The 14,689-nt window shown below is 38.8% G+C and overlaps 1 protein-coding gene across 6 annotated transcripts in view; it reads right to left on the bottom strand.

The window, feature by feature from the left end:
* tox2 (TOX high mobility group box family member 2) overlaps positions 1-14,689 on the bottom strand; it is a 153,794-nt gene that overhangs the window by 96,307 nt on the left and 42,798 nt on the right. For 4 of the 6 annotated variants that reach the window (XM_056237569.1, XM_056237568.1, XM_056237573.1 and 1 more), the window contains exon 2: positions 3,121-3,213. The exons of the other annotated variants lie outside the window; for them this stretch is intronic. In XM_056237569.1, the coding sequence (XP_056093544.1) occupies positions 3,121-3,213 (93 nt within the window). The remainder of the gene's footprint in view (positions 1-3,120; positions 3,214-14,689) is intronic. 6 annotated transcript variants of the gene reach the window in all.

Here is a 14,689-nt window from a genome sequence, read left to right as displayed (position 1 = left end):
GTGAGCTGCTTTGTTGGCGCTGATAAATGATTTACGATGCCGGTTTCTGGAACATCAATACCATCTTGTTTCTAATTAAAAAGAAGCCGCCCACAATATTGCACACGGCGGCATTCACTCGAGCAGGACGACGAGAAGATCTTTCCAAAAAAGAAAAGCTACCGCAGAGGATTTTTCAGTGTTTTGGAACATTTTTATTTCCACAGTTTCACATGTTCAGTTAATATGCTGAGTAGATCAATTGAAAAGAAAAGCGGAGGGCACACGCAGTTCGAGATTTTCCAGTGACTCAGACGTGTTTTACTTTGTTAAATACGGACGTCCTTTCAAGTAACGGAAAGTGAAAAAGGAAACATAGGTAATTCTGAGTCAAACATGCTCACTTTTGAACGTGAGTCACTTTTGTGTGTGTGTGAACAGTTGCAGCATTGCAAACATAAGCCGTGTGTATCCGCAACTGCAAAAACACCATTGCATGAGCACAAAATAAAACAATGCCTACGATCTATAAAGATGCTGCTAAAATGACTGTTTATTCACGTGCATTGCTCATTCAACAAATGCACTATAGTAACTGTGTTTGTAGAACTCACATTATAAAAATGCATTTCTTTTGGAAAATTTCACACAGACATTAATTCTTCTCATGCTCAAAGCAAAGAAAAATGACAACTTCCACATTACATGATATTCACTAACTAATAATTGCACCAAGGGCCATAAATGATGATATTCTCTGAAATACCATGTAAGACCCTTGTGCATGAATATGGTGATCATTCAGTGTCATGGCATTACCATCTGATGCTGCCACTGTATGTTTTGTGAGTCTAAGTAGTTACACTTGACTGGTTTTTGGCTCAAACTTGAACTTTATCCTGTAGCGTGTGTGTGTGTGTGTGTGTGCGGGAGGTTATGGTGGGTGTGAAGTGTGGCCCTATGTGGACATATAGAGACTCTGAGTTTGTGACCCTCAGAGAACCACAAACCCACCACAGACAGACAGTCACAGTCAGACAACAGGGGGCGCTAGAGAAACCCTGATCCAAAACCCAGTGAACTGACGACATAAACCACGATGAGTGGGAAAACAAATCCAATATGGTGGCTGTGTCAATAGAAATGTTAATTATACTTATATTTTTATAGTCACAATCAATCTTTACAGTTTGGTTATTTCACCTAATATCTCTGTGTTGTGGTTTTATTCTTATTAAAGCATTGAGTCATTAGTTTAGCAACATGTTGAGTTGAAATTCATTGAGTTGAGAGAGTAATCCAGTCACTAGTGTGGTTTCATTTCAGTGGCTCCTGAACACTAAAGGCCCGCTCTTAACCGAATAACTACGTCGTTTATTACAACACGTTTCGTCATCTTCCACTTTAAACGCCCAAGCTCTTCAGATTCTGATTGGATGTTTTTATCATTCATCAGCTGGAAAACAAAAATTGGTCTGAAAGCGATTCCAATGATGTCGTTATTCTGTGTTGTTTTTGTTATCGCTGTGGTGTGGACTTCGCTTTTCTCGTGGAATTAGAATGATTATTAATTTATATATAAAGGGGTGGTATAATGCCCTTTTCACAAGATGTAAAATAAATCGAGTGTGTATGTGAAGTTTTAGCTCAAAATACCCCACAGATATTTTTATATAGCATGTTAAAGTTGTCACTTTTTGAGGGTTAGCAAAAACACACCGTTTTGTGTCTGGCCCTTTAAATGCAAATGTGCTGATGCTCCCGAGACAGTGGGCGGAGCTACAAGAGTGTGTGTGTGTTAGCAGCTCCACTCGCTAAAATGTCAGAAACTGTTCTGCCTTTTATGTTTAAACCGGAGTCAGACAAAGATGGAGAGACTAAGAAGAAGTGACAACATGTAGAAGCAACAGGACATCTCTGAATGGTTAGTTGATGAATTTATGTTGCTGATGTGGAGTTAGCTATCTTCAATTAGCATATTCTGTCAGGATAATCTATAAATCGCTTGTATAGGAACTGTTGTGAGATGCACACAGAGTGACTTTCTATTGCATGTGAAAAGACGGATGCGACAGTTTGAGCAGACTCACAAATGTCCTCGACTACAACAGCTCTTCCTCTTCTCAACATGGACTGCGTGTTCCCGGGGGGCGGGGTTTATGTTAATTTAGGGTTGGTGATGTCACAAACCCGGGAGGAAGCTGGTGTAGTTCTACCAGCCGTTTGTTGTAGTCCTTAAAAAACGATTTCTATAAAAGCAAATATCTCCCTTTGCTTTGAACTTTGAGCGGTGTAACTTTGCAGATGTTGTTTATGCTCAAACAGCAACATTACACACTAACTAAAGTTAGAAAAGTGAAATCATAATCGAAAATAAATGCCTTTCCGATCTGATATGTGATGGGAAAAGGGAGTAGAGCAAGTTCAGCAAAAGGCGGATTTGAACTCGGGTCGATTTGCATCAAAACTTCTTGAATCTACACTACTTCTACTGTTGACAATCTGTAGTTTTGACGTCAGTGGGCGGAGTTAGTGTAAATAGACACTCCATTATTGATTTTGGTGTTTGCGTACTTGCATAAACTCCTACAAATAAATGTTCTTTATTGGTATCTATGGTTTCATGAAGGAACTTTATCATCCATAGATCCTTTACAGGTTCTTTATACTGGAAAACGGTATTAAAATGTCCTTTACACATGAAAGGTACTTTGGGTGACCCATAATCCCAGCAAGCAATTTTGCGTTTAAAGACGTCTAATAGCCGTCCAAACACAGCCCAGACGTCTAGGCTAAAACAAGGCAAAATTTGAACATTCAGTGAAAATTTAATAAACATCTAACGATCGCCCAAGAACAGACTAGTCATCTAAAATATGAACATGTCAAAGAAATGAAACCAAACACCTTGTAGTCACTGTTGACTTTGAATATCATTCATCTCACAAGTTATTTTGGCAAAAATGACATGTAACCAAATGTGAGGTTATTTTGGCTACTCATAGCCGGACTACATCGGGTCTATAGTTGACCGAGACGGTGAAATGACCGTTTAGAGTATGTTTCTGCATGGTCAGTAGCATCTCACTAGGGTTTGTATCAGAACTGAAGAGGAAGATGAAGGTGTGGAACGGGTCTCACCCCTGAAGAGGGCAGTCTTTTCTCCTCAGGGTTGTGTCTCACGGGTAATGCGCCGTACAGCCTAACACCTCGATCTCCTACACTGAATCTGCTCTGTAGAGATGGAGAAAAGAGGAGAGGAAGAGAGTAAAGACGGAAGGAGACAGAGAGGAGAGAAAACACAGGACAACGGACCCAACTTAGAAGTGAAACAACTGGTTCATCATTGACAAACAACCAATGAGAGCTTCACAAATCAAAACATCATCAATTCCCAACAGGACTTTTGTGGTGTTTTCCCTCACAGACATACACCCTCTAATATTATGGATATATGGCTCAGGTCCCTCCTTCAATGTGTGTCTATGGGACTTTTCCACCTGTTTTATCATCCAGTGCCTTTAATACTTCAGGCGTTTGATCACATCATGATCAGCTCTAGTGCTAGTGATGATTGACTTAAATGCCACTATAACATATTGTGCTCAGCAGGAATAATGACATATGAACTGATTTCAGTCAGTCATTCTGGCCTCTTCCCACTGCGTGTTCATGTATCTGTGTATGTTTGTGTGTGTGTGTGTGTGTGTGTGTGTGTGTGTGTGTGTGTGTGTGTGTGTGTGTGTGTGTGTGTGTGTGTGTGTGTGTGTGTGTGTGTGTGTGTGTGTGTGTGAGAGAGAGAGAGATCTCCTTTTGTCCCACTCTGTGTGTGAGGCTTGTTTGAGGAAACGCTCCCGGCAGGAGTTTTGGCAGTCTGGGTTTAGGAATCGGAGCAATCCAACATCTAATGATTCACACAAGAGAGTGTGCCAAACACACACACACACACACACACACACACACACAGCACACAGAGACATATGAAACGAGTGTAGTGTACTTGTAGTGCACACCGCTGTCTCTCAAAAGACCTGAGAGAAAAATGACAACCAGATGAAATACGCCCTCAGGATCATTAACATAATAACATTTACATGGTTATACCATGGTATTCTTTGAAGTCCCAAAGCATGAATATATATATATATATATCATGTACAGTTATATATATATATATATATACAGGTGAAACTCTTTAAACTGATCGACATATATTAGTGTGAGGAAAGATTTAACATCAAACTTGTTTATTTTTGGCAATGCAAAGACAGTATTTTGATTCAGTGATACTTTGAGATGGACATGTCCAAAGAAATACTTTTTTTTGTATGTATGAGTATCTAAAATAAACTTATATTTATATGCTACACCACCATGCATCATATATCGCTGAATGAAATCCAATACTTGTTGTTTCCTACTAATTTTGGTGTGCTGATTACAGAAATAGCCTGTCAAACACACACAAAAGGAGTTATTTTAAAGCTAATATATACAGGTGAAACTCGAAAAATGAGAATATGGTGCAAAAGTTCAGTAATTCAACTTAAAAGGTGAAACTAATATATTATATAGACTCATTACATGCAAAGTGAGATATTTCAAGACTTTATTTGTTATAATTTTGATGATTATGGCTTATAGATTATGAAAATTCAAAATTAGAATATTGTGAAAAGGTTTTCATAAGCTGTAAGCCATAATCATCAAAATTATAACAAATAAAGGCTTGAAATATCTCACTTTGCATGTAATGAGTCTATATAATATATTAGTTTTACCTTTTAAGTTGAATTACTGAAATAAATAAACTTTTGCACCATATTCTAATTTATCGAGCTTCACCTGTATATAAATTAGCTTTAAATAATAACTAAAACATTTTGTCAAATGTTGTTGTTTGAATGTATTCAAAAGTATTGTATTAAAAAATGTATCATTTAACTTACAATCGGCAAAGGAGTGGAAAAATACTAATAATGGAATAATGTTAAATACTTTAATGTCTAGAAACATAAACACAAGCTTTTTCACAGCATCTGTGATTTTCTGTCACTCGTTGAATGCGGTAAAACACCCACAGAAAACATCTGTCCATAATTCTAACCTTGAATTCAGGATTAGGCACAAGATAATGTCATTAATGTGAAAAGCGGCTGAGAATTGAACAGATAGTTGTCGTCGGGCTCAGAGGAAGAGAGGAATCGTGTCTTTCAGCTGATTAATGGATAATACAAGACACATAGTTTACAAATAGTTGTTTAAAGCAACAACAAAAAAATGCTACAAAATCATATTTTGTTTGTGCTAGAGCAAAACACTCCTTTTGTGTGTTTTGACAGACTATTTCTGAAATCAGCACACCAAAATTAGTAGGAAACAACAATTTCATTCAGCGATATATGATGCATGGTGGTGTAGCATATAAATATAAGTTTATTTTAGATACTCATACATACAAAAAAAAGTCCATCTCAAAGTACAACTGAATCAAAATACTGTCTTTGCATTGCCAAAAATAAACAAGTTTGATGTTAAATCTTTCCTCACACTAATATATGTCGATCAGTTTCTCGGTTGTCTTGAAAACGCAAGCAAACGTCCCACACGTGAGCGCTGGATGATTCTGCATATCACTGTGACTCAGAAAGTGTCGTATGACTAACAATATGCTGTCAAGTAAATCTGAAGTGCTGTATTTAGCGCGTGAGAATGTCCCTCATCAGATGTGGCAGATCGGGCCGGCCACGGCGCTAATCGCTCAGACAGATTGAAGGGATCGTGGGATGTTGTCATCTATGCTTCTTTCTTTCTCTCTGATTTGGTATTTCTGTCTCATTGTCTAAACTTAGACACACAACAGGGGTTTTCTGCACCTCGAGTCTTCCTGTTAACCACTGCACGTGTCCGTAATCGACCTGCCCTTTACTGCCAACTTTACTGTAACCCGTGGGTGACTTTAGGGGACGTTTCTGAATGTTTCGAACCAGATAACTACCAGAATGATCGTGGTTAAATCACTCGTTTGACTGGAAGATGATGAGGCTCATGGATTAAAATTAGATGACACATTGTTCAGGGTTCCTACAAGTTTCTTCAAGTTAAATTCAAGCCTTTTTAAGACCATTTATATAAAAAATTAATACCTATTTCACGTCCCTACCAGCAAAAAAAAATAAAAATAAAATCCTTGAACTTGTGTTCATTTATTTTTCAAATGTGGAATGGGTAAAAGATGATAAGCCACGCAGGTGTGAAAAATAAAAACATTTCAGTAGGCCACAAGAAAGTTTGCCGAACAATGTTAAGTTGTGTTTTAACATTAGCTAGCTACTTATTCCATGCTGGGAATATGGAGAACTGAGAGACCCCTGAACAATAAACATCGACAATTATAATAATCATGGTTGACAAATGAAACTTTTGAGGAAAAATACAATAAGGAAAAGTTACATACAGCACAATTTTTAAGACCCAGACATCAAAATTCAAGACTTTTTAAGGTATTATTTCCAAATGAATCAATTCAATGCTTTTAAGGCTTTTTAAGACCCCGCGGGAACCCTGATTGTTTTGTATTCCTGTTACGGCTATACTAATACATGACAGACGCACACAAACATCACAAAACATTTGATTTGAAACGAAGAAGCTTGAAACGCCAACCTATTCAACATATTGTTCTTCAAGTAATGTGCCTCGATGAATCGATCACAATAAGACCAGTGTTGTTATTGTTAACTAAACTGATTTAAACACTTTTAAAGGAATAGTTCACTTAAAAATGAAAATTCTGTCATCATTTACTCAAACTCAAGTTGTTTCAAACCTGTATGAAATTATTTCTTCTACTGAACACAAAGGAACCAAACCAATAACCAAACAATTTTTGGACCCCATTGACTTCCATGTTATTTTTTTTTTCTATGGAAGTCAATGTAGAAGTCAATCCTTCAAAATATCTTCTTTGGGTTTTAGAAAAGCGCATTATAAATAAAATGTATTATTATTATTATTATTTTGTGTTCAGCAGAAGAAAGAAATTCATACAGATTTGAAGGTGAATAAATGTAACAGAATTAAACATTTTAACCCAACTATTCCTTTAAATAAACCAGCAGAGGACGTTTAAAATCAAACAAACAAGACGAAATCTGCATCAAAGAGAAACCCAAAGCACCAGCTGCTAGATGCAAATATTCCCTAAACCGCAACACCATTACTGCAGTTTGAATATTGGATATTATTACAATGCAAATTGCATAGGGCCAGAGATTAAGTTGCAATTATGGCCTGAAAAGCATCTAGACGGGTGGACTGATTCTATTCCCGGCGCTAAAGCACTGGGCCGTCCACAGTAGGGATGTACTTAGTAATATTAAATATAGTATAAAATACTAGGTGGTGTGTCTGCGTACTACAGTAAGTGTGTGTGTGTTTATGTGATGATCGTGCCGAACGCTTACCGCTTGCATATCATATGATGTTATGTTTGCCGTGAAACTGCCGAGTAATGTTCATGGCGCTTTTCATTGTTCATCGTGATCACGTCAGTCGAGCACAACATCTGGAAACAATACTGTAAAACGTCCTGATTTTAATTTACAAAACTTTTATGATGTTTTTAGTCATATAGGCTTCAAAGAGCAGCGTGAGTGTGTCGGATGAGTGAATCTTCATTGAACTGGTGCTCTAAGTCAGCCTTTCTCAAAGTGGGTGCCGCGGCACACTGGGGTGCCCCCTGACTTTGTCAGGGGTGCCGCCAAAAAATTACGTAGGCTAAAAAAAAATATATATATATATTTGAATTTACATAAATACATTCTTCTTCTTTTTAAACATATGAACGTATTAATAAAATTGTAAATTCATTTTAGATAAATATATATATATAAAATTAACCATAAAAATCCGTCTCACAAGACCGAAGCAAGACACACACACAACTTGACGCAAGTGACGCAACCCATAGCAACGCGTTATAGCAACAACACCGACCGCGCGAACGCGCGTCACACAGCAACTGCAGGCTCTGACAAACACACATACAAACTATACTTCTGCATAACGTGTCTCTTTTTACAACAAAAATGTGAATTCTGCCGGTATTCAGACAGTCCCATGCATACAGATACAGATCCGGCCTACAATCGCCTACGTAGGCGAAATTTGTTTGACATTTCTAATCGTAAACACAGCCATGTTGAAGCCTGCAGTAATGTTTTTCATTGATGTTATGGCAGTCCACTCTGCTTATTGTTTTTCGAGAATCTTGCACTCCTGTTTGTCATTGTGCACGAAACTTCATGCCAATAAATCATCAGAAATATTGCTGACTTGTGCGCGTCTCAAGCGCACTCTTTACGCTCGTGCTAATGCCTATTAGTTGTCCGTGGATTTGCCTATATTTGGCGCTGAAAATGGAAACGTCTTTAGACATGGAAAATCGATTTTACAATCGATTCAATGAACGTTTATGTCTCAAAAATCGATCAGGATTTTTTCACAAAAGTGATAGCCCTGTAAAGTTGTTATTATTATTGTTATTTACAGTTCGTATTATGCTCTGTTCATTACTGTTCTGTCTAAATAAACAGGACATTTGCATTTACATTTGGGTTATGCAGTGTTTTTAATTTATATTTTACACTGGGGTGCCTTGAGATTTTATGCACTTTTGAAAGGTGCCCCGACTGAAAAAAGTTTGAGAAAGGCTGCTCTAAGTTCTGTCCAGTAACAGACGTGTTTTTCTGTCCGTGACTCATTAAACATAATCAAAACAAACTAATATAAAACTGGGCGTCCGTTTATAAATGAGACAGAAACGGATCCGACTCCGGCTGACTTTCTCTTTGGAGTGATCGTTAGATTTCTCGTTAGTCTCTCACAGATTCTGTCTCATTATGCAAATAGGGGGAATTGTTTTTTCGGTTCTGTGTGTGTGTGTGTGTGTGTGTGTTTAATTAGGATAACACAGAAAAATGAGGATGGGGTTCTGCTGAAGAGAACATCTGCAACACAACACAAGACACACACACACTCATATACATACACACACACACACACGCACACAAACCCACACACACTTACACACACTCATATGCACACACGCACACACACACACACACACACACACACTCATACACACTCATATGCGCACACACACACACACACACACACACACACACACAAACCCACACACACACACACACACACTCATACACACTCATATGCACACACACGCACACACACACACACAAACCCACACACACTCACACATCACACACACGCACAAACACAACCCCCCCCCCCACACACACACACACACATTACTCACACACACACACACACACACACACACACACACACACACACACACACACACACACACACACACACACATACACACTCATATGCACACACACACACACACACACACTGCTGGTTCTGCTGAAGAGAACATCTGCAACACAACACAAGACACACACACACTCATATACATACACACACACACGCACACAAACCCACACACACTTACACACACTCATATACACACTCATATGCACACACACACACACACACGCACACATCACACACACGCACAAACACAAACCCACACAGACACACACGCACACAAACCCACACACACACAGACACACACACACACACACACTCATACACACTCATATACACACACCATATACATACATACACACACACACGCACAAACACAAACCCACACACACACACACACACACACACACAAACAAACACACACACACACACACACGCACACACACACACACACACACACACAAACCCACACACACACACACACACACACACACTCAAACCATGAAAGTTGAATTTTTTTAACTGTTTTGAAAAATGTATTAATTTTATGAATTATTTTTCAAATTCATGACATTCCTGGGTGAACTGAGATTCTCCAGCCGAATAAACGCGACACACACATTATTTCTGAGGGACGATGATGCTTATCTGTGACATTTAGCTACTTAAAACTAATCTAAAGTGAAGGAATGATCCGACCGATGGCTTTTATTTCTCTCTGCCGTTGCATCACAGCACAAATCTCCAAAGCACACGATGTTCCCACAGGCCTTTACATCGAAAACAACTCTTGCTGGAAGCTGTCCAGTTAATAACTGTGTTTGTACAATCAACATATTGTTTCGGCCATGTGAAGATGAGTGACCTGTTTAAACGAGTGAGACAGACAGAGGGAGAGAGAGAGACAGAGTGTTGTTGATCGGATGAGTAGAAATGAAAAAAAGCTGATGTGAATATTTACAGATGTTAAAATATAAATTTTCTAGCAGATTTTTACATTTTGAGAAAATATGAGAAAACTCACGGCCATGTTGTTAGGGTTTTATGATTGGCCGGGACGTTACTATGCGGTTGCTAAGGTGTTCACATTGGTGTTCACTGCATTGTTATGCATTTACTATGGTTTCCTTCGCTGATTTTAAGCGTTTCTATACAGTTTCTAGGGAGAGCGATAATGATGACTGGCAAATTCCACTGAAAATATACATAAAAAGCATGATTTAAGCATGCAGTGAGTCTGTAAGTGCACGTGCATATGATGGTGCCTGGATAAGCGTTTCTTTCTGTGGCTGTCAAACTCACAGTCAGAGTGAGAACAACAGAGGCCAATCACGTTACTTTCATTTCAAATGCATTACTATACAACAGTCAGAACAGCCAATCAGAGGCGGGTTTGCCTTCTCACCCGCCAGTGCAGCTGTAAAGGTGATGCTGACTGGATCATATGATTCAAACTGAAAACACATTCTGACTGTCAATCATCCTTTTGCCTTTACATAATCACAGGGCTGCTCACAAAACTTCTTATGAGTAAAAACATGCACAGAATTTAAATGCAGCGATGCCTACAGGAAAGAAGAATCACAAATGAGATCTCTTTTACATAAGAGTTAAACGAGGACTTTTTCTGATGCTTCCTCCTCCTCAGATGTTTCTTTTGACAGAAAGACTGTAGTTCTGTCATTACAACTCTGAGTTTTTGGCATGATAATGGAAATGACAATGTTGATATGTTTGGTCTAGGCAGAATAGATCTGCTACTCTGCTGCTGCTGTTATTGCTGCTGCTTATGGTTGTTGCTTATGCTGTTATTGCTGCTTTTGGTTATTGTTGTTGCTTTTGGTTATTGCTGCTTATGGATATTGCTGCTGCTTTTGGTTATTTATGGATATTGCTGCTGCTTTTGGTTATTTATGGATATTGCTGCTGCTTTTGGTTATTGCTACTTATGGATATTGCTCCTGCTTTTGGTTATTGCTGCTTATGGATATTGCAGCTGCTTTTGGTTATTGCTGCTTATGGATATTGCAGCTGCTTTTGTTTATTGCTGCTGCTTTTGGTTATTGCTTATGGATATTGCTGCTGCTTTTGGTTATTGCTGCTGCTTTTGGATAATGTTGCTGCTTTGGGTTATTGCTTATGTTGGTTGTTGCTTATGCTGTTATTGCTGCTTTTGGTTATTGTTGCTGCTTTTGGATATTGTTGCTGCTTTGGATTATTGCTTATGTTGGTTGTTGCTTATACTGTTATTGCTGCTTTTGGTTATTGTTGCTGCTTTTGGTTATTGCTGCTTATGGATATTGCTGCTGCTTTTGGCTATTGTTGCTGCTTTTGGTTATTTCTTATGGATATTGCTGCTGCTTATGGATATTGCTGCTGCTTTTTGTTATTGCTGCTTATGGATATTGCTGCTGCTTTTTGTTATTGCCACTGCTTTTAGTTATTGCTGTTTATGGATATTGCTGCTGCTTTTGGTTATTGCTACTTATGGATATTGCTGCTGCTTTTGGTTATTGCTGCTTATGGATATTGCAGCTGCTTTTGTTTATTGCTTATGGATATTGCTGCTGCTTTTGGATATTGCTGCTGCTTTTGGTTATTGCCACTGCTTTTAGTTATTGCTGTTTATGGATATTGCTCCTGCTTTTGGTTATTGCTACTTATGGATATTGCTGCTGCTTATGGATATTGCAGCTGCTTTTGTTTATTGCTGCTGCTTTTGGTTATTGCTTATGGATATTGCTGCTGCTTATGGATATTGCTGCTGCTTTTGTTTATTGCTGCTGCTTTTGGTTATTGCTTATGGATATTGCTGCTGCTTTTGGATATTGTTGCTGCTTTGGGTTATTGCTTATGTTGGTTGTTGCTTATGGTGTTATTACTGCTTTTGGTTATTGTTGCTGCTTTTGGTTATTGCTGCTTATGGATATTGCTGCTGCTTTTGGCTATTGTTGCTGCTTTTGGTTATTTCTTATGGATATTGCTGCTGCTTATGGATATTGCTGCAGCTTTTGGTTATTGCCACTGCTTTTAGTCATTGCTGTTTATGGATATTGCTGCTGCTTTTGGTTATTGCTACTTATGGATATTGCTGCTGCTTTTGTTTATTGCTGCTGCTTTTGGATATTGTTGCTGCTTTGGGTTATTGCTTATGTTGGTTATTGTTTATGCTGTTATTACTGCTTATGGATATTGCTGCTGCTTATGGATATTGCTTATGTTGGTTATTGCTTATGTTGGTTATTGTTTAGGCTGTTATTGCTGCTTATGGATGTTGCTGCTGCTTTTGGTTATTGCTTATGTAGGGTATTGCTTATGCTGTTATTGCTGCTGCTTTTGGTTATTGCTGCTGCTGCTTTTGGTTATTGCTTATGTTGGTTATTGTTTAGGCTGTTATTGCTGCTTATGGATATTGCTGCTGCTTTTGGTTATTGCTTATGTTGGTAATTGTTTATGCTGTTATTGCTGCTTATGAATATTGCTGCTGCTTTTGGTTATTGCTGCTGCTTATGAATATTGCTGCTGCTTTTGGTTATTGCTGCTGCTTATGAATATTGCTGCTGCAAAACAAGTACAAGACTTGCAACTGCCAATACATACACAACACGCTGCTGTGAGCAAGTAACACATGCTGCTGCTTTACAATATAACATACATGAATTACCCGTAGCAGATCTATACAGGTGGAGCTGGGGAAGCTGGAGGGTTTCTGAAAGCTCGCAGCAACTGCTACAGAAAATGCTGACCAAATATTTGAAAGTCGAGCCGCGATCTCATTGGGTACTGATACATCAGGAACCAATCAGGTGTGCCGCAGAGAGAATTATGCGATTGCAATCAGACTGAGTAAGGACCAATCAGCCTGTGAATCAAATCTCAATATGAACACAAACATTTCTCATCAAATGATCCGAGCTGCTCTCCACATTAATTTGAAAGAATTATTTGTCTCTCATTAGGAAATCATAGGATAAACATCTGAGATAAAGTTGATATTTCAATGAAACATAATAACTAATGTCCTGAGCTCTGAACGAGCAACATCTGAGCTACAGAATGTTCCTTTAATAATTGGACTGTAAGCTTGGCAACAGGTTTCTGTCGCTGAACCAATGGCATTGGAGCGCCGTCAGGCTTCTCCGTTCCTCATCCTCTTTCTTTCCAGAGTATTTGGTGTTATGTCATCCTTCCATACACAGTAATGACAAAAAAAGAGGCCGCATTAAAATAATCTTCCGTTTGCAGGCCAGACAAAAGAAGGAAAGTGATTTCTTAACATGAAAGCAATCTACTTACAACCATCTGCTCGTCGTCTAAATCAAAAGTGCTGTTTCCAGAGAAAAGCCGTCCAAACACTCGCTGCCAAACACACATTTGAGACGTGATGGAGTTTGAAGAAGCCAAGTTGCAAAAACATTGTTCTCGCAAGTTAAGACAAACTCATTTGGATACTAACAGACAGACAACAGACCAGAGAAACTTATTATCCTGAATTCAGTCCAAATCAGCACACGCTGTAAAAATTATTATTTCAATTAGAACTGAAAAGTGTTTTACATACAGTCTGATGCCATAAGAGAAGTGTGTGTGTGTGTGTGTGTGTGTGTGTGCGTGCGTGCGTGTGTGTTCTGCTGTTATGCAGGATTTTCACCTGCTGAACGATAAAACAGCTGGAAAATTCCCAGATAACAAACACTTGGGCCTATAATTAACCACATAGCAACACCATAGCGACCACATACCATCACCCTAAAAATCACTCCTCCTTAGCAACCACATAGCAATGCCCTAACAACAACCAAGCAGAACAATAAAAGAAACCACCAAAAAACACTTTAGCAACCACAATGCACCACACTAAAATTCAGCAACCATATAGAAACGCCCTGGCAACCACCCAGAAAAGCATAGCAACTGCAAAGCAATGCTCTAGTAACCACCGAAACACTTTGCAAACCACATAGCAGAACACTAAAAATCACTCAGACCTCCTTAGCAACACCCTGGCAACCACACAGTACAGCCTAGCAACTGTGAATGCCCTAGTAACCACCAAAACTCTTTAGCAACCACATATCAGAACACTAAAAATCACTCAGACCTCCTTAGCAACACCCTGGCAACCACACAGTACAGCCTAGCAACTGTGAATGCCCTAGTAACCACCAAAACACTTTAGCAACCACATATCAGAACATCAAAAATCACTCAGACCTCCTTAGCAACACCCTGGCAACCACACAGTACAGCCTAGCAACAGCAAATTCCCTAGCAACCACCAAAACACTTTAGCAACCACATAGCAGAACAGTAAAAAACACTCAGATCTCCTTAGCAACTACATAGAAACGCCCTG

This window comes from Rhinichthys klamathensis, unplaced genomic scaffold (genome assembly GCF_029890125.1).
Source record: "Rhinichthys klamathensis goyatoka isolate OS25496 unplaced genomic scaffold, OSU_Roscu_1.1 h1tg000488l_1, whole genome shotgun sequence".
NCBI classification, from domain to species: Eukaryota; Metazoa; Chordata; class Actinopteri; order Cypriniformes; family Leuciscidae; genus Rhinichthys; species Rhinichthys klamathensis.
The sequence above is the reverse complement of the archived record's forward strand: the minus strand, read 5'-3'. Positions and strand labels throughout refer to the sequence as shown.